Source organism: Mauremys reevesii, linkage group 11 (genome assembly GCF_016161935.1).
Source record: "Mauremys reevesii isolate NIE-2019 linkage group 11, ASM1616193v1, whole genome shotgun sequence".
NCBI classification, from domain to species: domain Eukaryota; kingdom Metazoa; phylum Chordata; order Testudines; family Geoemydidae; genus Mauremys; species Mauremys reevesii.
The window spans coordinates 27,687,292-27,714,307 of record NC_052633.1 but is presented as its reverse complement, the minus strand read 5'-3'; the positions used below and the strand labels follow the sequence as shown (position 1 = coordinate 27,714,307).

The following is a 27,016-nucleotide window of genomic DNA, read 5'->3' as shown; positions in this document are numbered from 1 at the left end:
GGGCTGTTGTGCATGAATAGCTATGGCTGAGATCCCTTCTATAGCTCCACCGCTTCTTCTGTCAACGTATCCTGTCCCCAGCACTTAGTGCCAGTGATACTCACGGTCAAATAAAGACATTCAGCAAGCTGAAGTTGGGGTTTTTTGTTTTGTTTTTACACAATCAGCCATGCTAATTTCAATTTAAAACACAGTGGGGAAATATCAATATTTGCCAACTGATGAAGGGTAAACTTGGCAGAGGAAATGCTCAAGCATCTGAGAGGACACTGTAAAATCAGTAGTTAAAAATTACACTGGTCTACAATTTTTGAGAAGTCGTCTGCTTCAGAGATAAAATGTATTTATTTTGATGTGCTGAATTCAAATATGACAATTAAAACAACTGATTGGCTACTGTTTCTAAGGTATTTAAGTTTTTACATTTTATGTCTATGTATATTGTGTAGATAGTAGAGTTTTAATCATAAATTGTAAACCTAGGTCTTTTCATGTGTTTATGGTTGCTTTACATGATAATATTTCACCTGTCCTGTTTATGTAACACTTTAAAAATCAGCAAAAGGGTTATATAACTAAAATTTATTATGAAACAAAAGGCAAAAAACTATTATGTATATAGTTTAGTCCTATTCAGTGTCTACTCGGCGCTTCTTGGCTTGTCTCTTGTATTAATTAAATGGAGCATCTCTTGTCACTGTCCAGCAATAGTCTGCAAGCATTGATGGGCTCCATTTGCCCTGATAGCGTTTCTCCATTGTTGCAATGTCCTGGTGAAATCGCTCGCCGTGCTCATCGCTCACTGCTCCGCAGTTCGGTGGAAAAAAATCTAGATGAGAGTGCAAAAAATGTATCTTTAGTGACATGTTGCAACCAAGGCTTTTGTATGCCTTGAGGAGGTTTTCCACCAACAACCTGTAGTTGTCTGCCTTGTTGTTTCCGAGAAAATGTATTGCCACTAACTGGAAGGCTTTCCATGCCGTCTTTTCCTTGCCACGCAGTGCATGGTCAAATGCATCATCTCGAAGAAGTTCACAAATCTGAGGACCAACAGAGACACCTTCCTTTATCTTAGCTTCACTTAACCTTGGAAATTTTCCACGGAGGTACTTGAAAGCTGCTTGTGTTTTGTCAATGGCCTTGACAAAGTTCTTCATCAGACCCAGCTTGATGTGTAAGGGTGGTAACAAAATCTTCCTTGATTCAACAAGTGGTGGATGCTGAACACTTTTCCTCCCAGGCTCCAATGACTGTCGGAGTGGCCAATCTTTCTTGATGTAGTGGGAATCTCTTGCACGACTATCCCATTCGCAGAGAAAACAGCAGTACTTTGTGTATCCAGTCTGCAGACCAAGCAAGAGAGCAACAACCTTCAAATCGCCACAAAGCTGCCACTGATGTTGGTCATAGTTTATGCACCTCAAAAGTTGTTTCATGTTGTCATAGGTTTCCTTCATATGGACTGCATGACCAACTGGAATTGATGGCAAAACATTGCCATTATGCAGTAAAACAGCTTTAAGACTCGTCTTCAGTGAATCAATGAACAGTCTCCACTCATCTGGATCGTGAACGATGTTGAGGGCTGCCATCACACCATCGATGTTGTTGCAGGCTACAAGATCACCTTCCATGAAGAAGAAGGGACAAGATCCTTTTGACGGTCACGGAACATGGAAACCCTAACATCACCTGCCAGGAGATTCCACTGCTGTAGTCTGGAGCCCAACAGCTCTGCCTTACTCTTGGGTAGTTCCAAATCCCTGACAAGGTCATTCAGTTCACCTTGTGTTATGAGGTGTGGTTCAGAGGAGGAGGATGGGAGAAAATGTGGATCCTGTGACATTGATGGTTCAGGACCAGAAGTTTCATCCTCTTCCTCTTCCTCGTCTGACTCAAGTGAGAATGATTCTGGTGCATCAGGAACCGGCAGCCCTTCTCCGTGGGGTACTGGGCGTATAGCTGATGGAATGTTTGGATAATGCACAGTCCACTTTTTCTTCTTTGACACACCTTTCCAAACTGGAGGCACCATGCAGAAGTAACAATTGCTGGTATGATCTGTTGGCTCTCTCCAAATCATTGGCACTGCAAAAGGCATAGATTTCCTTTTCCTGTTCAACCACTAGCGAAGATTTGTTGCACAAGTGTTGCAGCATATGTGTGGGGCCCACCTCTTGTCCTGATCTCCAATTTTGCAGCCAAAATAAAGGTGATAGGCTTTCTTAACCATAGTGGTTATACTGCGCTTTTGTGATGCAAAAGTCACTTCACCACAAACATAGCAGAAGTTATCTGCACTGTTCACACAAGTACGAGGCATCTCTGCTCACTTTGGCTAAACAGAAATGTGTCCTTTTGCAAAATCAAACACTGACAAATAAGAGAGCACGACACTGTATGATTTCTAGAGCTGATATAGGGCAATTTGTTCAGCAGAGTGATGTAAGCTTCGTTATGATTGCATCATCCATGACTTCTAGGAATAACATGATGCAATTCATATCATGTATGACGCAATACCAGCTTCAGATTGCATTATTCATTGTTTTGCCTAAAAAGCAAGTACTGTCCAAACCCAGTCATAGATTTATTCATAGATCCAGTCAAAGATGTATTTTAGTCATTTCTGGTTTAAATTGAGATCCCTTCCCTTTATAACTCACTTATCCTCCGCCATTCCCAAGTCAAGGGTCGTATATACTGACCCAATAGCATATGTTGAAAACTAGAGCCAATCAACAATTTTAAGCATCATTTTCGTTCTCAGTGACCCAGAATTAGTAAAGTTTGACTACATTTATTTTAGAAGCATTTTGGCTGTAGAGCAGTGTTGTTTGAAATACTTATTGAAATTCTCTGACACTGTCCTTTTTAAAGACAAAGCCAATAATATTATAGTTCGCATGTATATAACAACTTAAATCTTTAAAGAGCTGTATAAACATTAAGTCTTGGTAGTCCATTGATCCGATGATGACAAATCTGTGCAGATCATCTATTGTTGGTCTCATGATGTGCCCTCTGATGACTGTACAAGCCAATTCTAGAGGTGCACATTTTGCTGCAGATGGTGCATGGGAAGTTCGTGGTCAGTGGGTTGTGCGCTGCTGATGCTCTGTGACGTCGTTCACATGCCTCTTGTAGACGCCGGCAGCGGCCTGCCTCAAAGGTGATGCAGGTATTTCTGACTGTTACACGCCACTGTGTTCTGTTGCTGGCGGCATCCTCAAGGTCCCTAGGTTTGATACTGCTGTACTGCAGATTGGCTTTGATGGTGTTCTTGTAACGTTTCCATGGATGACCTATATGCCGGATGCCCTGCAAGAGCTCACCATACAGAAGCTGGCGGGGGATTCTATTGGCATCCATGCGGCTGACGTGACTGGTCCAATGTAGCTGTGACTTCATGATTATCATTTTGATGCTTGTCAGCTGGGCTCTCTCGAGGACCTCAAGATTGGGCACTTTGTCTTGCCAGCGGATCTTCATGATGTTGCAGAGGCAGCGCATGTGGAATGCTTCGAGCTGCTTGATGTGACGCCTATATAGTGTCCATGTTTCGCACCCGTACAAAAGAGATGAAAGAACAACAGCTCTGTACACAAGCAGTTTTGTTGACATCTGGATGTTGTAGTGGTTTAAAACTTTGACACGCAGACAGCCAAGTGCCTGGCTTGCTTTGGATATTCGTACGTTGATCTCATTATCCAGTGATCCATCACTGGATATGACACTACCCAGGTATTTAAAGTTCTCCACTATTTTAAGCTGAGTGCCGTCAATGGAGATACTCGGGACAGAAGCATTTGATCCAGGTGCAGGTTGATGGAGAACTTCTGTCTTTCCGAGGCTGATAGTTAGTCCGAAAAGTTGCGAGGCCTCGGCAAACTTGTTGACAATGTCCTGAAGATCATTTTCAGTGTGAGCCATGAGGGCACAGTCATCAGCAAAGAGTGCCTCAAGAAGGAGTTTCTGCACTGTCTTAGTCTTTGCATTCAGGCGACGGAGGTCAAAAAGTGAACCATCATGCCGGTATTTCAAATATATACCTCAATCCAGATCTTTCATTGCATGGTTGAGGACGCATGCAAAGAACAGGTTAAATAAGAAAAGAGCGAGAACACATCCTTGTTTCACGCCGTTGGTGATGTTGAAGGGGGTTGATGTGGCTCCATCAGACAATACTTTGCCTGTCATGCTGTCATGAAAAAAGCGTATAATCAGGACAAATTTTCTTGGGCAGCCAAGTCGTGTTAGAATAGTCCAAAGGGCTTCCCTGTTGATGGTATCAAACGCCTTTGTCAGATCTATGAAGACAGCATACAGGTGCATGTTCTGTTCAATGCACTTCTCTTGTATTTGTCTGACAGCAAACACCATGTCGACTGTGCTCTGGCCAGGTCGAAAACCACGTTGACTTTCAGGTAGATTTGCCTCGGAAGTACTGGCTATTAGGTGGTTCGAGATGATGCGGGCGATGATCTTCCCTCCAACGGAAAGGAGGGATATGCCTCTCTAATTTCCACATTCTGCTTTGCTTCCTTTGTTCTTGAAAAGAGAGACAATAGTAGCGTCGCGGAGGTCCTGTGATATGTTTTCATCCTCCCAGATGCTGATGATCACGCTGTGGAACGCTGCTAGTGCTGCTGGACCTGCTGCTTTGTATATCTCTGCTGGTATCTCATCTTTTCCAGGAGCTTTTCCTGAACTCATCTGACTAACAGCTTTCTTAATCTCATCTATAGTGGGTGGAGAGTCAAGATCTGTCAGAGCAGGTTGTTGTGGAATTTCATTGAGGACATTATTATTCACGGTTGATGGTCTATTGAGAAGGTTGCTAAAGTGTTCTCGCCATCTTTCGTTGATGCCTTCTTTATCTTTAATCAGCGTTGTGTTGTCTGATGAGAGCAATGGGGTGGTCCTTAGTTTAGAAGATCCATAGACAGTCTTAATAGCACTGAAGAACATCTTTGAGTTGTGGGTCTCAGCATAGTGCTCAATTTCTTTGGCTTTGCTCTCCCACCAGTTGTCTTGTATCTAACGGAGGTCTTTCTGTGTTTTGCTCTGAAGGTACTTGAAATGGTCCTGTTTAGAGACTGAGGAGGGATCATTCTGCCATTCGATAAAGGCTTTTCTCTTTACTTCCAGTGCTGAGCATATTTCTTCTTGGTTCTCATCAAACCAATCCTGATGTATTCTTTTCTTTGGTCCAAGAGATGTTATTGCTGTATCAGTCACTATCTGCTTGAACTGGTCCCACTTTTCGGTTACAGTACTGATCAGTTGTCCGTGGGATGTCAGTTTGTCATCAAGACTCTTCTGGAAATTGTTGAAACATTGAGCATCGTTCAGTTTGGCAAAGTTGAAAGCAGGTCGCACATGCTTAGGGCGTTTGTGCCGAGAGGGAGCGATGTAAAGTTGAAGAGACGTCCTGACTAATCTGTGGTCTGTCCAGCACTCTGTGCCTCGCATTACTCTGGTGATCAGTACGTCTCGGATGTCTCACCTTCTGACAATGGCATAATCTATCAGATGCCACTGTTTGGACCTAGGGTGCATCCACGTCATTTTGTATTTGTCCGCTTGTCAGAACAGTGTGTTGGTAATGGTCAGGTTATTTTCAGAACAAAGGCTCAAAAGGAGTAGTCCATTGCTGTTCATTTTGCCTACACCATGTGGCCCGGTTACTCCTTTCCAGTTCTCGCTGTCAGCCCCGACTCGGGCATTGAAATCTCCAAGTAGGAGTAGTTTGTCTGTTACAGGTGTGGCCTTAATCAGTCTGTCAAGATCTTCATAGAATTGTTCCTATGAGTTGTCAGAGCATGTTAGAGTGGGGGCACATGCACTAATGATGGTGGCATGACATTTGGCATTTAGTGGGAAGCATAGTTTCAGCAATCTTTCATTGATACCCACTGGAAGGTCTGGGAGTTGATGCATCAATGAGGTTTTTATTGCCAGACCAACTCCATGTATTCTGTCCTCTGTCTCAGTCTTACCCTTCCAGAAGAAGGTGTAACCACTTCCTGGTTCGCTCAAGAAACCTTCCCCAGGCAATCTTGTTTCACTTAATGCTGCTATATCAATGTTGTAGTGGGCTAGTTCTCGAGCAATGAGAGCTGTCCTTCTCTCAGTTCTTACAACAGCTTCTCGATCCATGAGGGTACGAATATTCCATACACCAATGGTGAGTTTTCTCAAATTTTTCTTTTGGTTTCGGACGCAGATTGGGTTGAACTGCCAGCTGCGGCTTGCTGGCCAGTTGTTGTAGGGCAGGCAATTTTTAGGCCAACTTTTCTAGGCCCCTCCCTTACTAGGGTGAGCAGTGCTGTCCTAAAGGCTGCTCAGATGCCTGGGATGCTGCCAGGCAACTCTGCTGCCCCAAGTACGGAGCTGGACGACCACCTATCCACAGGCCACCTCCGTGCAGGATTGGGACTACTACTCCCAGTGGTAACCTCCCCCTGTTGCCTTGCCCCTCCCCCATCGCCACAGGACTTGGGTGGTATGATGATGATGATTGATGATTTGCACAGGACCTGTGCGTGAAAGCTTTTTAAGTGGTAGAGCCATTGCATGGGAGTAATCCCACTCTCTCGACCTTAGAAGCCAGACACCAATGGTACGAAAAATCGTCACGACTGGTAACTTCTTTGGTTGCAGTGGATGGCCTTGACGTCTTTTGTGCCTCGTCAAGCCCTTTGCTTTCCACAAAGCGTTGCAGAGCCACCTTCTTGGCCGCTGGATCTTAGTGATCTCTTTCACGCAGTCCACCGGAGCTGACGTCGCATGTGAGTGGGCATATCCTTAATTCACTGAGGGTTTGAGTCCCATCAGTTACTCTCACCTGGTTTGGCTGGCCTGTCGAGGCCGTTGCCCGGGGTGTGGCCACTGCATATGCTGCAGCTACTTGGAGCCACAGGTGAGAGCTGAGTGACAGGTGGGGACCAAAGTGGACAGACTACCCCCAAAGGGGTACAACAAGTCCCCTCCATCAGAGGTACTACCCCTCCCTGGGCACCCCATACACCCCAAACATTAACTAATATCCACTTTATTGCCCCAATTCTGCCGTTATGCATTTACTTTACACGTGAGTATAATTAGCTTCAAGGTATGTTAAGGTAAGTACATGCATAAGCGTTTACAGGATCAGGATGTTAGATTGTGAACGCTTCAGTGCAGGGAATATGTCTTTATCTTTATTTGTGAAGCACCATGTATGTTTTATGGCAGTATGTAAGTGTTTTACAAGTAATAATAGCACCCCTTTGTGACAGGTATGGTAAGTATTATTCCCATATTACTGATAAAGGATATTGAGAGAGAAATTAATGACCTGCTTGAGGCACATGGTGAGTCAATAGAAGAGTCAGGATTAGAGTTTTGGAGTCCTTGGCTTCTAGTCTCATGCTTCTGCCCTAGTCCACACTATCACTGAATATGACCATTTCTAACAGACCAAAACCCAACCCTTTGTGGGCCATATTCTGCTCTTAGATTGTACATAACTCCAGTTAAGTCAGTATGTGTTACACCGGCAGAGCTGAGCACAAGAATTTGGCTCAGTAATTTTAGGTAGATTTTAAAAAGCCTGATCTCAGAAGGGTTAGAAAAAAGAAGGGTTTGTGACTTTCAGATTTTGGCACCAATCTTGGGCTCCTCATGGTCAAGAGGGGTCCACCTATACAGATATGATTGCAGGATCAGGACCATATACTGTAATCATTTAGTCAAGGAACATGTAAGTGCTCACATTAGTATTGAACAGAAAACAAATGTACCTGAAAAGATAACCATGGGACTATGTACTGTTTTGCCCATTGCTTAGTATTACTCTGAATCCTTGCATTGTCTAACGTAGAAGTTCTCTACTGTCAAACTAATGTTTTCTGATATAGGGCCTGACCCTACGCAAGTCTCTCCTTGTGAATGTATAGTTGGTACTGTTTCCCTAATTGCGTGCTTCACCTAACTAAATGTAGTCATACTGATCATTGAAAAATGATTGAATAGAAATGTCATCATGTTTGTAATACAGTCTTTAAATTCTTGTTCTATTATCTCTTTCCATCCAGCTCCTCTGATTCTAAAAGCCCAAGGATGAAGCAGTTGTCAGCAGAAACCGTCCGTCTCCTTTCAAGTTCTCAAGTGATCACGTCAGTTGTCAGTGTAGTGAAGGAGCTGATAGAGAATTCCTTGGATGCCAATGCCACAAGTATTGATGTTAAACTGGTAAGTCTTCTCTGGTACTAAGTTAGACTTAAGATGGAAAACTGGATGGTAATATACTGGGGAAATTTCTCCTGTGTTACGTAAGGGTGTAAAAGTCTCCTTTTAAAATATATATATCATTTATAAATGTGCATATTTTAATGCTAAAGTTAATGGGCAAAATTCTGCCAGGAGTTACATCTGTGCATCCCACTTAATGTCGCTGGGCATGTAGGGGTGTAACTGAGGACATAGTTTGGGCCAATGAGCAGTCCTAATGAATCACTGTAAACTTGCTTTAATATGTCAGTCTTTATAAAAACATCAGAAATGACTCTGATTGAACAGTTACTTGTTTAGAGATTGTTGGCCATACTAGTTTAGTTTTCACAGTTATGGGCACAAATGTGCAAACACTTAAACCCCGTTCTTGCAAAGAAAACCAGCTGGTGGACCTCCAGGCCCATTTAGAGCCCCACTGAAGTCAGTGGAATTTTACACAGTTGTCACATTTCACATTTGATTAATAGTATGCAATCTTGGCATGCAGTAGAAAAACAAGTATGCAAAATGTTGTCACTGGCCATGTCAGAGGCTGTTTTTCAGGCTTTTGTAACAAGAACATTTAACTTTTTATTTTTTCAAAGTCTTCAGATAGTACTAGTCAGAACAATGTATCAGTACCTTTTGTAATATTTTTAACAGGATATTTTAAAAGTTAGCATGTTACCTAGAAGAAAACAATGCTTTCTTTCCCAGACAAAAAAAACTTGGCAAATAGATCAGTTTCTCTTGATGCAGGAAATTTTTCTATTCTTGAAATATTTCAGCTAATGAAAAATAACACTGTTTCTTTGCTAAGTACAAAATATCACTGATACGTGTTGTAAGAACTAGTTTGTTCACAGTGTAGAAATCCCAATGTCCTTTCCTAAAAAACATAGTAGCTATTTGAGTTATTCCCAAATTGTAAACTCAAATACCAAGTGGCAGACATGGGAGCCATATAATTTCCACCAACTTCTTGGATTGCTTCCCCTAAGCTACAAATATCACTATGTTATCTGAATAGGATTTCAAGCATCTCCTATCTGTGCTCCAGCCTCCCTCAAACACTGAACAAAGTGCTCATTTGCACTGTCTGCATCACTTGAGACGGAGACGCAATATTTTCTTATGATTGGTTTATTGAAGGTACTGTTGTCATTCATGCCTCCTGACTACTCATGTTCAGTAGTATCTTACTCCATTGGGAATGCTCATGGAGTACAATAGTATTTCACTTGTGAGTAAGGGTATCAGAATCTGGATCTGTTCAAAACTCATGGAAGACCACAGAAAGTCAATAGGAATTTTCTGTGGTCATTGTGTATGACCCCATCTCTCGTAGTAAAATCAAGTGTACTTCTAACAAGAGGGGTAAAATGAGGAACCCCACAGTAGCAATAAGAAAGAGCCCTCTGGATCTCTCAGCTAGGAAAGAATAGACCCACTCAAGAACAAGCCCAGCCACTTCTGCTCATGATCCATGGTGTTGAAGGCAGTTGATAGATATCAAACATCCATACTGGTGGTATTATTATTATTACCAATTGCAAGAAGGAGATCAAATAAAGCAACAAGGGCTATTTCTGTGTCATACCCCCATCTGTAACTAGTGTGACAAGGTTCAAGGAGATATGATATGTCTAGATACTGTATGAGTTATCTTGCCACAACCTACTTAATACTGATCTTAATCAAAAGAGGAAGATTCAAAACTTCTTGATAGTGAGCTAAATTGCCAGCATCTTCTTGAGGGGAGTATAGGCTGACATCTGATTTTTAGGAAGCTTGTATATAACTTTTGCTTAATAAACAATCTGTAGACTTTGGCAGTCTCCACCAGCAATTGACCCAGTACACCTCTCCTTCATCCCTACCCTCTCATGCTGTTTCTCACTAGCCCCTGGCAACATGGGTCTGAATTTCAGGTTGTGGTTTACAGTTCACCCATTACCCCAGTACCCTCAGAGAGTCATATGGGCCAAAACTTAAAAAAACTAAGTTTGTAACCTCAAGATATTGCTCTGCTACCATAGATGCAGACAGCTCAGCCCAAATCCAAAGAAATTGTACTGCAAAATACCTAGTTTCTTTACAACTGGAAGCATTTCAATCAGCAATCCAGTGGAGACACCCTAGATTAATCTGGATTTTAATAACTCAAAACAAATTTGCTGATCAAGATTTTGTGAAGGCTCTGGAGGTTCTTTGTACAGCCACACATTATAACACCATGGATTCTCATTATTTTGTTTGGATTTTGTGAAATAAGAGTACTTTATATTGACATACTATTTTTATTTGCCATAATTTAAATAAGATTGAAAACATAATGCATGTCCACAATTACACTAATGCTGCATAGGTTCCAGAGTGCAGCAGAGAACATGAAACTTTTACAAAATTACTGTTCAATCCTTTCCTCTTCCAAAGAATATTAAAGGCCCACTTCCTCATTTATAGGAGTAATCCTTACAAGAGGAGTCCATTACCCTCCCCTCCGAAGAAAATTAATGGCATAGTACTGCAAACCTTGTTCATAGGAGTAATCTTTACTTGTTTCAAGGAGACTACTTTGTCTGAGTAAGGATTCCAGCGTAAGGAGGACTAGGTGACTCAGATGACAGATATAGTTTAACTCTGATTATCCAAAATTTGAAAATGTCCTAAAATTTGTTTTTTTATGAGCTCTGACTTTTCTGAAATTCCATGTCCTTTACTGATGGTGTTTGTCTGAAATATACCACCCTGTTAACAGGGGTTGGTCCTGCTGGGAAAACTGTGGGTGGGTTCTTCAGACTCACTGAGATAGGTGGCTTGTTAGTCCAACCAGATACAATGGAGGTGGGAGTGGCTCTTGGGATAGAGTGTGTCTAGGGCAGCGTTTCTCAAATGCGGCCACCAAGTGGTTTTCCTGCGGCCATGACAGCCTCTTGGCTAGAGATGGGGGAAGGGGCAAAGCCAAGGGACTCCAAGGATGGACTTCAGCCCCCCTTTCCCCCGGCTCTAGCCATGGGGCTCTGGTTCTGGGCTTCAGCAGGGCCAGTCTTACTAGGAGCCATGGTAAAGAGGCAAGGAGTGGGGTGAGCCTGGGATGTGAGGCCATAGAAGTGAGCTGAGGGCAATGCGGGGAGGAAGTAGTGGGGCCTGTGGGGGTGATGGGGAGACTAGGGGAGTGGGTGAAGACAGCAGGGGTCGGGGGATCTGTGGAGGACATGGAAAGGCAGCAGGGTTAGGGGCACCAACATACAACTGTACATTATTATTGAGTCCGCAAAAAACTCCAACATAAATAAATTACAATTTGGACATGTATATGTGCATATTTATTTGTTTTTCCTAAGTTAATGAAGTATTTTAGGAAAATTTGTCAAAGCGTCCACCCGCAAGAGTTGGTAGCTGCATTCTGAGGCCACCAAAAATTTTGTTGTGAGAACCCCTCTGGGGTGTGGATTGAACTGTCTCCTGATGTAAGAACCTTTAGCTCAATCAAGCCTGGCAAGAAAGCTTGAGCGACTGTTATTTTATTGTTAGTTTCTTGATTAATAAAGCTAAACCCCTGGGAGTGGGAAATTAGTTTTTGACTACAATGTGTTCAGACTTTCTTTTACAGAAGGTAGGGAAAGGCATCTGCTCACACTGGAGTTCTGCATAAATTCCCAGAGAAATTTGGATAATCTGGTTTGTGTCTATATTTCATTGCTAGGTCACTGGTTGGAATTCAACCAAGGGAATTTCTGAAAGTTGCCACCTGATTTCTGTTTATTGACACAAAATGAGTTGATGGTATCAGTCCAGTTCCTACTGGACAAGTGTATACATCAGAGTTGGCTTCCTTGTTGGCTATCGCTGTCTCAGCAGCTAGCCCAGGATTCAGTCTATGCTACTCTCTTGATTTGTTTACTCCAGGTCAGGTTTGAAGCATGTTAGTTCATTGGTGGGGCAGTGTTGAAAAGTTTACATTCCCACTGCATGTGCTATACCTCTGAATAAAGAGCAGACATGGGCCATATCTACACTACCAGTTTTGTCAGTAAAACTTACATCGCTCAGGGGTGTGAAAAAAATACCCCCTGAGCAACATAAGTTCTTCTTCGAGTGATTGCTCCTATGCATTCCAGTTAGGTGTGCGCGCCGCGCGTGCACGGCATCTCGGAACTTTTTTACCCTAGCAACACCGGCGGGCCGGCTGGCGCCCCCTGGAGTGGCGCCGCCATGGCGCGAGTTATATACCCCAGCCGGCCCGTCCGCTCCTCAGTTCCTTCTTACCGCCCGTGACGGCCAGTTGGAACTGTGGAGTGCTCTTTGTCCTCCACGACCCTAGCTCTCGCTTCTTGTTTGTACATAGTTAGTTTAGTGATTAGTTTTACAGTTAGTTAGTTAGATAGTTAGTGTTAATAGATAAGGTAAAAGGGGGGGTTTCCCCTTTTGCCTCACCCGGTGCGGGCTCATGCCCAAAGCACCGGGCTTTAAGCCCTGCGCTGCGTGCCAGAGGCCTATGCCCGTCGGAGACCCGCACGACGCCTGCCTCCGTTGCCTGGGCGAAGGGCATAGAACAGATAAGTGTTCGCTCTGTTCTACATTTAAACCGCAGACTCGAAAAGAGCGGGATATCCGCTTGAAGCAGCTCTTGATGGAAGCGTCGCTCCAGCCACCGGCACCGTCCGCGCCGGCACCGCGAGCTTCCTCGGTACAGAGCGCACCAGCGGCACCAAGCCGTTCCGGCTCCGCGGCACCGCAGCCTCAGAAAGCGGCTACGAAGTCTCGGCACCGCTCGCTTTCGCCTTCAAAGAAACATAGGCTGGCGAAGGCACTGGTGCAGGCTCGCGCTGAGGACTCAGTGAAAGCGGTTGCGCCGCCTGCGGCCCCCGCGGTGACCGTGCACCGGACCTTTGACTCCGGCGCCGCCACGCTCCCCGGTACCGTCCAAGGTTGAGCCCCGGCTGCCGTCAACGCCGGAGACATTCTCTTCCACGCGGGAGCTGATTCAGCTCATAGAGGCACCGAGCCTCCGGCCCCCGGCACCGCCGGTGCGGGCTGTTGTGTCGGCGGGAAAGCCGGCCAGAATGACCCGGCCACCGTCTCTGGACAGGCGACATGGACGACACACCCGGTCCCGGTCTCGGTCCCGGTCCTACGGCAGGTCGCCGTCCCGTCGCTCGCGATCTCGGCACCGCTCGCCATCGCGGTACCGATCGCCGTCGAAACGTCGGTCGCAGTCCCGGTACCGCTCGTCATCGCGGTACCGGTCGTACTCCCGGCGCCGCACGAGGTCCAGGTCGCCATCGCGTCGGCACCGCCAGAGGTCGCCGTCCCGGCACCGCGACTCGCGCGAGCGCTCCCGGCACCGGAGGTCTCAATCCCGGTCGAGCTCCCTGCACCGGTCGAGCTCCCGGCACCGTGACGGACGTCACTCCCGGTCACCATCCCGGTACCGAGCGGATCAGCATCGCTCTTCGCTGCCATCCGGGGACGGACTACCTCACTCCACAGCGCACTCCGTCAGCGCTTCGGCACCTCCATGGCCATCCCGTCCCGCGTCGGTCGCTTCTGGGACGGAGGGCTACGGACTCCTGCCACCCACCCCGCAGGACTATCCTCAAGGGGCACAGCCGTGGGGCTTCTGGGTTCCATGGGCCCAGTATGAGGTGCAGGGGGTGCCCTTCCCCCCAAGATCCCTCGCGTCCGAGCGCAGGGTTCCAGAGGCGACAATCAGCCGACCGGCCCCTTCGCCGCCTGCTGTGGATGCTATACCACCTGAACCCCAGGGGCACGCGCAGCCCGACGCCCCCGACGAGCACGCGGCGGATCCCTCTTCGGAGGCGGTCATCCAGGGCTTGTCCTCCTCGTCCTCGCCTGATGAAGCGGTGGCCGGAGCGTCGACGAAGGAGCCTCCGCCCATAGACTTAAAAGCGCACCAAGACCTCCTTCGCCGCGTGGCGACGGCTATGGCTCTGCCGATAGCGGAGGTACAGGAGGACGAGGACCCCATCACAAATGTAGTTGGGGCAGAGGTGCCCGGACTCCCTGGTAGTCCAATCGGTTAATGATAGGGAGCGGCACGGCCAACCGGCCCCTGCACCCATCACTTAGCTGCAGTCTTCCACCCTGCCGCCGGAGGTCCAATACACGCTACAGGACCTACCCTTTGACACAAAGGGTCTTTTCTCCGAAAAGACGGATTCTCAAATCCAAACTTTGAAGGACGGCCGTATTGCGATACGCACTCTCGGCATGCACACGCTGGCGACGCAGCGCAGGCCCTTCCATCAGCAGCCCTCCCGACCCGTCTTTCAGTCTCGATATCGGCCTTACAATAGCCGGCGACCGGCCCAGAATTGCCGTCGTCCTTCCGGCAACCGCCGCAACCAGGGCCAGACCACTTCCAAGGCCCCTCAGGGGGCTAAACAGGCCTTTTGATGGGACGCTCGAGGACGGCCCATCTCTCTCCCTTCCGGATCCTTCCCCGTTATTTTTCAAACGCCTTTCCCATTTCTTTTCGGCGTGGTCCCAGTTAACAACAGACAACTGGGTGCGTCAAACGGTCCAGTCGGGATACCGCCTACAATTTCTTTCGCCCCCTCCTTCCCACCCACCCTCCCTGTCCCTCTTCAGGGACCCCTCTCACGAGCAAGTCCTCTTACAAGAGGTCCAGACTCTGTTGAGCGTGGGTGCCATAGAGGCAGTGCCTCAAGACAGGCGGGGCAGGGGATTCTACTCCCGTTATTTTCTCATCCCCAAAGCGAAAGGCGGGCTACGTCCTATCCTGGACCTTCGCGAGCTGAACAAGTACCTGCTCAAGCCCAAGTTTTGCATGGTCACCTTGGGGACCATCATTCCCTCTCTGGATCCGGGAGATTGGTTTGCCGCCCTTGACATGAAGGACGCCTACTTCCATGTCGCAATCTATCCTCCCCATTGTCGTTACCTCCGGTTTGTGGTCAACAGCACCTACTACCAGTTCGCCGTGTTGCCGTTCGGGCTCTCCACCGCCCCAAGGGTATTTACCAAATGCATGGCGGTAGTTGCCGCAGCCCTCCGACGTCGTCAGATACATGTCTACCCGTATCTCGACGACTGGCTGGTTCGGGGTCAGTCCCGACAACTCGTGAGGGACCAGGTGACAGAAATCCTGTCCCTCTTTCAGCGACTCGGTCTTCTCATCAACGCCGAGAAGTCCACTTTGATCCCGGCACAGAGAGTGGAGTTCATCGGAGCGGTCCTCGACTCCACAGTGGCCAGGGCCTGTCTCCCTCGCGCTCGACACCAGACGATGGTCTCCATCATCCAAGACCTCGTCACCTTCCCGACCACGACAGTGCGCTCCTGTCTCCGCCTCCTGGGCCACATGGCTTCGTGCACGTATGTCACCGCGTACACACGGCTCCGCCTCTGTCCGTTCCAGTCTTGGCTGGCGTCGGTGTATCGACCGCATCGGGATCCTATCGACATGGTGATCACGGTCACCAGGCCGACCCTCGAGTCCCTCAACTGGTGGCTCGACCCGGAGATCGTGTGTGCCGGAGTCCCATTCCGTCCTCCTCCTCCGTCGGCCACTCTGACCACGGATGCCTCAGCACTCGGTTGGGGAGCTCACCTGGGCGACCTCCACACGCAAGGCCTGTGGTCGCCCCAGGAGCTCGCCCTGCACATCAATGTCCGCGAGCTGCGCGCGATCCGCCTGGCCTGTCGCACCTTCTGCACCCACCTGCAAGGCCGCTGTGTGACAGTATTCACGGACAACACCACCGCAATGTTCTACGTGAACAGGCAGGGCGGAGCCCGCTCCTCCCCCCTCTGCAAGGAAGCGATGCTCCTGTGGGACTTCTGCGTAACCCACTCAATTCACCTGGAAGCGTCCTTTCTTCTGGGAGCGCAGAACACGCTGGCCGACCATCTCAGCAGGTCGTTCCTCTCCCACGAGTGGTCCCTCCGTCCAGATGTCATCCACACAATCTTCCGGAGGTGGGGGTTTCCCCAAGTAGACCTATTCGCTTCCAGGGAGAACAGAAAGTGCCACCGCTTTTGCTCCTACCAGGGTCGCTCGCCAGGCTCCCTGTTGGACGCCTTCCTTTACCCCTGGACGGATCGCCTCCTCTACGCCTTCCCTCCGTTCCCGCTCGTGCACCGAGTGCTCCTGAAGCTTCGGAGGGACAGAGCCCACGTCATACTCGTAGCGCCGGCCTGGCCGAGGCAGCACTGGTACACCCTGCTACTCGAGCTCTCCGTTCGGGAACCCATTCCCCTTCCGTTGTTGCCGGACCTCATCACCCAGGACTTCGGCAGACTCCGCCATCCGAACCTGCAGTCCCTCCATCTTACAGCTTGGTACCTGAGTGGTTGACCCATGCAGAGAGGGGCTGTTCTACAGCGGTTCAACAAGTCCTGCTTGAGAGCAGAAAGCCTTCCACCCGCTCCACTTACCTAGCGAAGTGGAAGAGATTTGCACTCTGGTGTGATCATCGAGGTCTTAATCCATTTCTGGTCCCGGTCCCTACCATCCTGGACTACCTTTGGCACCTTAAGGAGCAAGGTCTTGCAGTCTCCTCCTTGAGAGTTCACCTGGCGGCGGTGTCCGCCTTCCTTCCCTCCGTGGAGGGGCGGTCCATCTTCTCGAACCAGATGGTTTCCCGCTTCCTCAAGGGCCTGGACCGCTTGTACCCGCCGGTGCGGCATCCTGCCCCGACCTGGGACTTGAACCTCGTGTTGGCCAAGCTGATGGGTCCTCCGTTCGAGCCCTTAGCCACGTGCTCCCTGCTCTACCTCTCTTGGAAGACGGCCTTCCTCGTCGCCATTACATCAGCGAGACGAGTTTCTGAGCTTCGCGCTCTGACGGTTAACCCGCCATACACTGTCTTCCATGGGGACAAGGTGCAGTTTCGCCCTCATCCAGCCTTCCTCCCGAAGGTAGTGTCAGCTTTCCATCTCAACCAGGAGATCTTCCTCCCGGTGTTCTTCCCGAAGCCACATGCCTCGCCTCGGGAACAGCAGCTGCATACCCTCGACGTCCGCAGAGCACTCGCCTTCTACATCGAGCGGACTAAGCCCTTCCGGCGTTCGCCTCAGCTGTTCGTGGCGGACCACATGAAGGGAGAGCCGGTATCCTCCCAGCGGATTTCCTCCTGGGTCACTGCGTGTATCCGGACCTGCTACGAGCTGGCTCGCGTACCGCCATGCCGCCTCACCGCACACTCGACGAGGGCGCACGCCTCATCTGCTGCCTTCCTGGCCAATGTTCCGATCCAGGACATCTGTCGAGCGGCCACCTGGTCTTCGGTCCACACCTTCGCCTCCCACTACGCGTTGGTGCAACAGTCTCGAGATGACGCAGCCTTCGGCTCCGCGGTATTACACTCCGCCACGTCTCACTCCGACCCCACCGCCTAGGTAAGGCTTGGGATTCACCTAACTGGAATGCATAGGAGCAATCACTCGAAGAAGAAAAGACGGTTACTCACCTGTAGTAACTGTTGTTCTTCGAGATGTGTTGCTCCTATCCATTCCAGACCCGCCCTCCTTCCCCACTGTCGGAGTAGCTGGCAAGAAGTAACTGAGGAGCGGACGGGCCGGCTGGGGTATATAACTCGCGCCATGGCGGCGCCACTCCAGGGGGCGCCAGCCGGCCCGCCGGTGTTGCTAGGGTAAAAAAGTTCCGAGATGCCGTGCACGCACGGCGCGCACACCTAACTGGAATGGATAGGAGCAACACATCTCGAAGAACAACAGTTAATACAGGTGAGTAACCGTCTTTTATACGACAGACGCACCAGTGTGGACAGCGCTATGTCAACAGGAGAAGCTTCTTCCGCCGACATAGCCACCGCTGCTCGTGGAGGTGCCCTTATGTCGACAAGAGACTCTCCCGGCAGCATAGAGCGGCCACACCAGCAATCTTACAGTAGTGCAACTGCATTGGTACAGCTGTGCCATTGTAAGCTCACTATTGTACACATGGCCTTAGCTTTCAGAGCTGTCTGTATGTTACCCTTTTGAATAACATCTTAAACATGAGAAAAAAGAGACAATTTTGCAATAATAATGGAAGCCTGACTTCAACCCACAAAGAAAAACACTATAATTAAAATAAAACTGTAACGTCAAATAAAAGGTGAAGTAAAATGTTCTTGTGATTAGAGCCTGGAGATGGGACTTAGGAGATGTGGCTCTTATTTGCTGCTCTGCTGCTGATTTGCTGAATGACCTTGAACAAATCATCGAGGCCTCTCCTTGCTTCAATTTCTCCAGCTCTAAAGTGGTAGTATTAAAAGTTAGCTACTTCAGGAGGAGATTTAACAAATTAATGCTTGTGCAGCTCTTTGATGTCTTCTAATGAAGGTGCTATAGGACTATAAAATAGTAGTGTTTATTATTCTAATTACAAAGAAATGGAAACCAGGTTAAACAGGTTATGGTGTGTCAGATACAACAAAAAAGAATGAATGTAAATCAGACAGATAATGTTGCTCACAATGGGGAAGCATGGGAATGATACGGGATTACAGTTATAGTAAGGTAATGGGTGTCTTAAAAACTGTTTAATTTTAAAGTTATTAAGCCCCCATTATTAAATTAGCCACATATATGTTTAAAGAATAGCACTTGGATTAAAGCAACTTTGAAGCTTTGGCATTCTCTCTTTCCCATTCTTTCCAGTGGTGCGTTGCATTTCATGTTTCTCAGCTTTGTAGTAGGAGATCCAGACTAACTGAATTATTGGGAAAAATATTAGCTCTCACTAGGAGAAAGCACCAGCACCATTTGGAAACAGGGATTCTAAAACCTGATGTTGCCCATTTGTTTTTATAGATATAATTATATAATAAGCTTAGTCTAATTCAGATGTTCTTAAATTGTTCCATAGTGCAGACATATCTCAATAAAGAGACTGTTTTTGGACACCTTCCCTCCCATTTTAGGATTACATAACATCCCAGTGGCACTTATGGCAATTGTTTACATGGAAAAGTAGTGCTAGAAATGTCTTCAGTGCATTTTAGCACCTGGAAACAAGGAAAAAGTCAGTACTGTTCTGCCAGTTAGCTTTCACAGACCACAGGCAATTGTTCTGTGGACCATATGGTCAGTATGGGAACTGCTGATCCAAGATATTGTAGCCTGTCAGTGCTGATTTCTTTTAAAATGATCACACTAGTTTTAACTCACCCTGTTGTGCTGTGTACTGCAGCACATATTGTATGTTAGATCATTATCTGTTCAGAGAGCCATTCAATAAATGGAAGAAACGGGTTGATTTAGAAATCCTGTAGTTCTGTGACTGTGAATCTCCTTGCTTGTGGTTTGCATAACCTTCATTATAACATTTGTTTTGATATATCCAAATTACAGTACAGCAAACAGAAAAACTTTGTTATAACTCCCCTGAGTTGCGTAGTTTCTCTCATTTAAGTTCTTTCTTTAATTTAGTCATCTTGGTTTAGTTATTTATGATTTGAGACCTGCATCTTTTAATATTAATTTTTGTTAGATGTTAACATTTGTCATCTCAAAAATAAAATAGTGGAAAAACTTCTCCCAGCTAGAAAACTATATATAATGTATCAGTAAGATGAATCATGATGTTTAGTCCTGTTTGTTTGAAGGGCCATCTGCCTTTTAGAGGGATAATTAACAAGTCTTTTGGATCTATCACAGTAGACTTGTTTGAGTGTATTTAAAGCATCATTTTGACAAAAAAATTGTACAGCACGATCCACTGTTCATTCTTTTTAAAAAAAAATTTTTTTACATTAAAGGTAACCTATAAAGAGGAAAAAAAAAGTTTGCTTCTTTCTGATCCATAAAGAAAGCCTGAAATTTTAAGTCCCCACCCCCACTCCTCTGGTCACTTACACAGAACACCAGCTTTAGTGTAAAATGGACTACTCTGTGATGATTGGAGAACTAGTGAAATGGTAATCTCATAAAAGCAAAGAGTGTGGAAGTTGAACAATGAGAGGAGTATGGATTTGTAGTCAGATTGTTGGTGTTTTGTTTTTATTAACAACAATTTAAATCCCATGATTAATGTTTTAAATAAAGTAAGCTTTTGTTCAAGATTCAACATCCTTGCCCCTTTCAATTAAGGTTGCCAGAGGTTATAGTAAATATCACAGATACCTCTCATAAGTCCTCCATTAAAAGCAGAGGGAGAGCTGACTTCATATTCTTGAGATCTCTAAGGTGAAGAAATGAGCAAAACAAAAACTTAACCCCTTTGCTTTCCATACCCACCCCACCCCACCATCCAGACCTTCTCTATATCCCATAAAGAACCAAAAAAGTACACAGATGTCATTTAACATGGTAACATGGTCCCAGTTACTTTAGTATGTGCAGAATCTAGCCTGTGATGATTAGATAAAGTGGAATACATTAACAAAACATGCATTTCCCTTTGTAAAAGGGAGGGAAGATGAAACAAGAATGAACCATCTTTAACATTCCAGCTACTGATCTTTTTCTCAGTTTATATTTTTTTAGTCATTTTAAGTCATGAGCTAGATGTTGAAATAACTTTTAGTGTGTTAGCCCATACTGTAATAATAATGGTTCCTCAGAACTACATAGTTTAATACATTACTTGTTTTGGAACAGCATAAAATTACTTAACTGTTTCATTTTTGCTCTTTACATGTTTCTATAGACAAGTTATGTGCACATATGTGTTGCAGTCTTTCCACATGGAAATGTCAGAATTTTGCCTATTTTGAGGACTAAAGGACTGGACCCTTAACTACTTCAATACATGTGGAGTAACCATTGTATATAGTATCTAATTTTGCATTTGAGATGTCTTTTTGTGATTGATGGTATTATTACTCTTTTCAGGAGAATTATGGGTTTGATAAGATAGAGGTGCGAGACAATGGTGATGGCATCAAAGCTGTTGATGTTCCAGTTATGGCAGTTAAGCATTATACCTCAAAAATAAGCTGTCCTGAGGATCTTGAAAGCTTGACAACATATGGCTTTCGTGGTGAAGCCTTGGGATCAATTTGCTGCATATCTGAGGTGAGATGTCAGACTTTCTTGCTCCCTTAATTACAAAATATAAATGTGAGGACTTAAGGTTGTGCCCACAACCTCACAGTAGAATGCTGGCTTTTATTTTTAAATGTAGAATTTGGAAAGTTTGATATCTCTCTGATGGTTCTTCCGCTTCAGTGAAGCCACAGATCTGTGAAGCTTGCTCGTTTTGAATTCACTTTGGGATGAGTCATTGACTCCTTATCGGATCAGTTTAGTAGTTGGTAGTGTTTCACTTTCTTCCTTCAATTGGGGAGGCAACTATTTGCACTGTGCCCTGATCCTTTCCTTTGACTCCAATGTACTGAGGCTCTCCAGAATTCTCTGACTCATCATTCAATCTCGCTGTTCTTACATCAGTTGCCTTTAAATTATCAGTGTGATCTGCAGTTGTGGTGCCTGCTTGGGCTCCTCATTGTTCCTGGCTATTCAAATATCTATGGCTGCAAAAACACCCTGTTTCACCTTTGAGTAGCCAGGAACCTACACTCTCACCTGGTCACAGTGATCCATGTATTTGTGGCCAGTACAACTGCACTACTATCTAGGAATGAAACTGCTTACTACAAAAAAGCTTTGTTTTCAAAATACAACAACCAGTCTACTAAGCAGTACAAAGCGTTGAGAGCACGTTGTCCCATTGCTCTTCTGTGCACTTTCTTCCCACCTGAATACTGAGTCAAGTTCAAGTTTTCCATCTCTATCTTCAAAAGTCTCTGTGGGATAGGCCCAAACTAGCCACAGGACAATCATGACCTCCCATGATAGTTACTTTTCACTGAAACAACGGAATATAAGAGTGAGGTTTGAGTGTGGGAGTGTATGCGCCCATGGAGCCTTGGCCTTGATCACACTAGAAACTAGGTAGACTTAGATCCAGAATTTGGATGGAAAATTCCCAAAGAAAACCCAGGTGCTTCAGAAAGTGCTGCTGTTTGGCTGGATTATTGTCCCCTTCTGAGTAGACACTGAACCAATGATCTAGCCTGGTGATGCGGGGCATTATGCTGTTGTAGGTGCTGTCTTTCAGATGAGATGTCAAACCAAGATGTCATGTGCTTTGGGCATTAAAAAGCCCCATTGTACATTTCACAAGAGAGCAGAGTTGACACTAGTGTCTTAAGTACTGGTCTCAGCATCAGTAATTACATTACTTAAATACTAGTGACGTTTGTAATTGCAGGCTGCCTCCCTAATTTGTTGTCTGTAGTTAACCATTAGCAATTATCTTTGAGAACTCATGGAGGACGTATGAAGTCCCAAAGGACAGAAGAAGAGCAAACCTAAGTGGGAAAAAGGAGGATCCAGGAATATAGGCCAGTCAGCCTAACTTTGATACTCAAAAAGATATTGGAACAAATTATTAAACATAGAAGATAATAAGGTGATAAATCATAGCCAGCATGGATTTTTCAAGAACAGATCATGTGAAACCAATCTAATTTCCTCCTTTGACAGGGTAACCAACCTAATGAATGGGGGGAAGGAGGAGATGTAATATATCTAGACTTTGGTAAGGCTTTTGACATAGTCCCACATGACATTCTCATAAGCAAATAAGGGAAATATAGTCTAGACTAAATGACTATAAAGTGGGTGCATAACTGATTGAAAGACTGTACTCAAAGAGTGGTTATCGATGATTCGCTATTAAGCTCAGAGGACATATCAAGTGGGGTCCCATAGGGGTCTGTCCTTTGTATGATTCTATTCAGAATTTTCACTAATAAGTTGGATGATGGAGACTATGTTTATAAAATTTGTGGATGACACTGAGAGGGATTGCAAGATCTTTGAAGGACAGGATTAGAACTCAAAATTACCTCTATACATTGGAGAATTGGTCTTGAAAACAACAAGATGAAATTTATGTGCAAAGCACTACACTTAGGAGGAAAAAGCAAATGCACAACTATGAAAAGGGGAATAAGTGGCTAGGCAGTATTACTGCAGAAAAGGATCGGGGGTGTATAATGAATGACAAATTGAACATGAGCCAACAATGTGATGCAGTTGTGAAAAAGGCTGATGTCCTTCTGGGATGTATGACGAGGAGTGTCGTATGCAAGTGTGGTGGGGTACACCAGCTCCTCACTAAGCCAGAAAGGGTTAATGAGCTGCTATCGGCTTGCCCAACCCTGGCCCACTACTCTTGCACTCCCTGTAAGGAAATGAATGGGCAGTTAAATTGGAAGAGGATAGCTCAGTGGTGGGCTGATGATGGAGGAGAACAGACCTCCCGTCCTTTGCTCCCTGAGGAAAGGACTTACCTAGAACCTCTGTAGAGACTGCAGACTGCCAGAGCCCTCCAGAGGTAGGCCTGGCACAGGAATATAGGGTTTATTTTTAGGACTATTTCTTTGTTTTACTACAAGAAGGACTTTTGGACTGTCTATACTGTTTTGGACAGGCCTGCAGCGCTTAAGGCAGGGGTGGGCAAACTTTTTGAGCCGAGGGCCACATCTGGGTGGGGAAATTGTATGCAGGGCCGGGGCGGGGGTTGGGGTGCAAGAGGGAGTATGGGATGTGGGAGGGGGTGTGGTGTGCAGGAAGGGGCTCAGGGCAAGGGATTGGGGCAGAGGAGGGGTGCAGGGCATATGAGGGAGCTCGGAAGGGGGTTGGCGTGCAGGAGGGGTGCCGAGTGCGAGAGGGGGCTCAGGGCAGGGGTGCAGGAGGGGTGGGAGGTGCAGGCAGAGGGCTTAGGACAGGGAGTTGGGGGGTGGGGTGCAGTAGGGGTTCGGGCTCCGGCCCGTGCCACTTACCTAAAGCGGCTCTGGGGTGGCAGCGGTGCGAACCGGGGCCTGCCCTGCACGCCTGCACTGGCCCCACGCTACGCCGTTCCGGAAAGCGCTGTGGCCCCTGGGGGAAGGGGGGTGGAGGGCTCTGCGTGCACTGCCCTTGCCGCGCCTCCAGGTACCTCCTCCAAAGCTCCCATTGGCCATGGTTCCCCGTTCCCAACCAATGGGAGCTGTGGGAGGCAGTGCCTGGCGGCAAGGGCAACACATGGATCCCTCTGCCCCCCCGCCCCTGGGGGGCTGCAGAGAAGTGGTGCCGGCCGCTTCTGAGACCGATGTGGGGCCTGCAGCACCACGGGGGACAATCCCACGGGCCGGATCCAAAGCCCTGAGGGGCCGGATCCGGCCCATGGGCCGTGGTTTGCCCACCCCTGGCTTAAGGAGACTGTTGTGGGGAACCCCTGCCTAGGATGGTGTGGGGAACTACTTCAGTAAGGACTTTTGCACCCTACTCAAGTCTGCCCTGTAGTTTGTCTTTGACCTAAAGAGCATGGTCACATATGGTGGAGAATGTGGGTGTGATCTAACCTTGCAGAAGGGGGAGATTTGAGTGACCTGGATTGTCAAGTATACCAAGGTGGGAAGCAGGAGTTTGTCTTGCTGGGGACAACATGTACCTGGAGTGATTGTTGAAATAGATGGCTGAGAACTAACAGCAACAGTCCCCGCAACAGATGACAGCTGAACTGCAGCAACTGGTCCATGAGCAAGGTGGTCAGGAACAGGAGCAACAGTTGGTTCAATGAGTTGTGACCCCAGTGCAACAGCTTGGAGCCAGGGTGGGGAAGGGAATGTAGTAGAAAGTGTCTTCCTCTCTGGGGCTGATGGGAACAACAGCCGTGCTGGTGCAACTCACTCAGATGGGCCCAGAGGATGATCCAGAGGGCTTCCTTGTGACCTTCAAATGGGTGGCAATGGTGATTCACAGGGCGGAGGAGGAGAGCATCTGACCTGTAGTTCTGGAAGGCAAAGTATCTCCCAAGAGCCTGACCTTGTGTGATTGCCCAGTAATTGAGGATGTTATGCTGGAGGTGGCTGAAGCTGGAAACCTGGACCAGCATTCAGATCACTGAACGTACACTGGTAAACAGTTTGTGCAGATACTCCTGGTTGCAGGAAGAGATGTCTCAGTGCCTCAGTATGCCAAGACACTCGCCGAGACAGTTCAGATCATGAAGAATTATATGGCTTCTGAGGCTGCCTCAAGGGCACATAGGGTGAAGCAGCTTGTGGGTCAGGAGGCCTAACAGGGAGGATTAGCATCAGAGTGGCCAAACTTTGGGTGTGAACCAGCCACCCTTGAAAGGTCTTGGAAAGTTTCAGGGATCCTGACTGGGCTGGACAGGGAAACCTGGAACAACATAGGTTCAAGCCTGGAAAAGAAATCTTGGGAAGAATCCTGGGGATACCCATAGTCCCCCAGCTGATATGATGTTCATGGAAGAAAAAACAGACTTTTATCAAATTATTTTTGTTCTTTTTTGTTAAAGTAATTTGATGCTGAGAATCATCTCAGAACATATCTAATGTCTACAGACCACTTTGAACTTTTGAAATCCTTGATTGACTTGAGATTCTTTATTTCCAGGTTTTGATCACAACAAAGACAGCTGCTGATGATTTTAGCACCCAGTACATCTTGGATAGCAGTGGGCATGTAACTTCTCAGAAGCCTTCTCATCTTGGGCAAGGTAAGGTATGCTTATTGTGATGTTTTGTGTTTTCTTCTTATAAGAACAATTGGTCAGATTTGAAAGTTTTTAGCCCCTATATCGTACTCTGAAATCTACCCCTGCACAACCAAATTGAGCAGTTGTGCTAAAGAGAAACCAAAGTAAAATACTTACAGGTGCCTCACTTCTAAATGATAATCTCTAGGGGCCATAGCGCTGCTTTCTGTGCAAAAACCAATAGAAGGGAAAACCTGGGGACTTGAGAAGATCTATAGGGTTCTGTGAGCTGAAAAGCAAGTCAGTGGGGCTGGGAGGGTTGTCGTATAAAAAGAGGATAGGAACACTTAGATACCACAGTGACTAGAGACTGCAAGACCTAAATAGAATAGAGGGTGCATGGCCTTCAAGTGTCCACATAGACCAGTAAAATCCTTCTGTAGATGTCCCAGCACCCCCAATCACTGGTAAAATGGTAGGCTCACATTCCATGTTGCCAGTGGCTTTCAACACAGCCATGGTATGGAGGTGGCAGTGCTTAAATTGTGATGGGGCTTGCCATGTCAGTTATGAAAGTAGAAAACTTGTGTTGCACAGTGAGAGTTAATGTTGACGTACTCAATATTAACTTGCCTATAGATTTGTTATGAACATTACATGTTTTTCCTTACCACCATACTGTGCAGAGTGGCTGATATGACTCTGTGCTCTGATTTTCATGGGCTGTTTAAATGGCATGTTTTCAGTATAGAGCGGTTGCCAGCTATGCAATGGAGGAAGGGGGAGAGCATGCTGCATAGCTGCTTTCCCTCTCTGCACAGCTTTGTGGTCTCATTTCCACACCAGTAGCCTGTTTGCACTCTCTTTTCTACCATATAGCAGAGGGTAACAGATAAAATTCAATAAGAGGTAACATTTGGCACTAATTTCTGAGATGTTCACAAGAACGGAGTCAACAATTCATAAATCTCCATTTAAAAAATGCTGTTTTGCAGTGAGAATTTCAGACTAAGGATAATCATTAAGAAGTATAAGCCATAGAGGAGTAGTATTGTCCCTTCCTCCAATACCAATGTCCTGTTCTGACACCAACACTGCCAGTCTACCAAGCAGTATCAGATGTCCAGGGCCTTGCAAGTTGGCATCTTAGTGGTGGTGGGGGAAAATCTGTGACAAGGAGTCCAACCAGATGCTAAGTGTAGTTTGTTTTATTCATGCGCATACACCCCTCTGGTAGCAGAAGTGGTCAGATGGTATGCAGGG

The 27,016-nt window shown here is 46.7% G+C and overlaps 1 protein-coding gene across 6 annotated transcripts in view; it reads left to right on the top strand.

Moving 5' to 3' along the window:
• PMS1 (PMS1 homolog 1, mismatch repair system component) overlaps window positions 1-27,016 on the top strand; it is a 114,049-nt gene that overhangs the window by 19,444 nt on the left and 67,589 nt on the right. For all 6 annotated transcript variants that reach the window (XM_039494344.1, XM_039494340.1, XM_039494341.1 and 3 more), the window contains exons 2-4: window positions 8,082-8,238; window positions 21,091-21,273; window positions 25,672-25,774. In XM_039494344.1, the coding sequence (XP_039350278.1) occupies window positions 8,107-8,238; window positions 21,091-21,273; window positions 25,672-25,774 (418 nt within the window). In that variant the 5' untranslated portion in view covers window positions 8,082-8,106. The remainder of the gene's footprint in view (window positions 1-8,081; window positions 8,239-21,090; window positions 21,274-25,671; window positions 25,775-27,016) is intronic.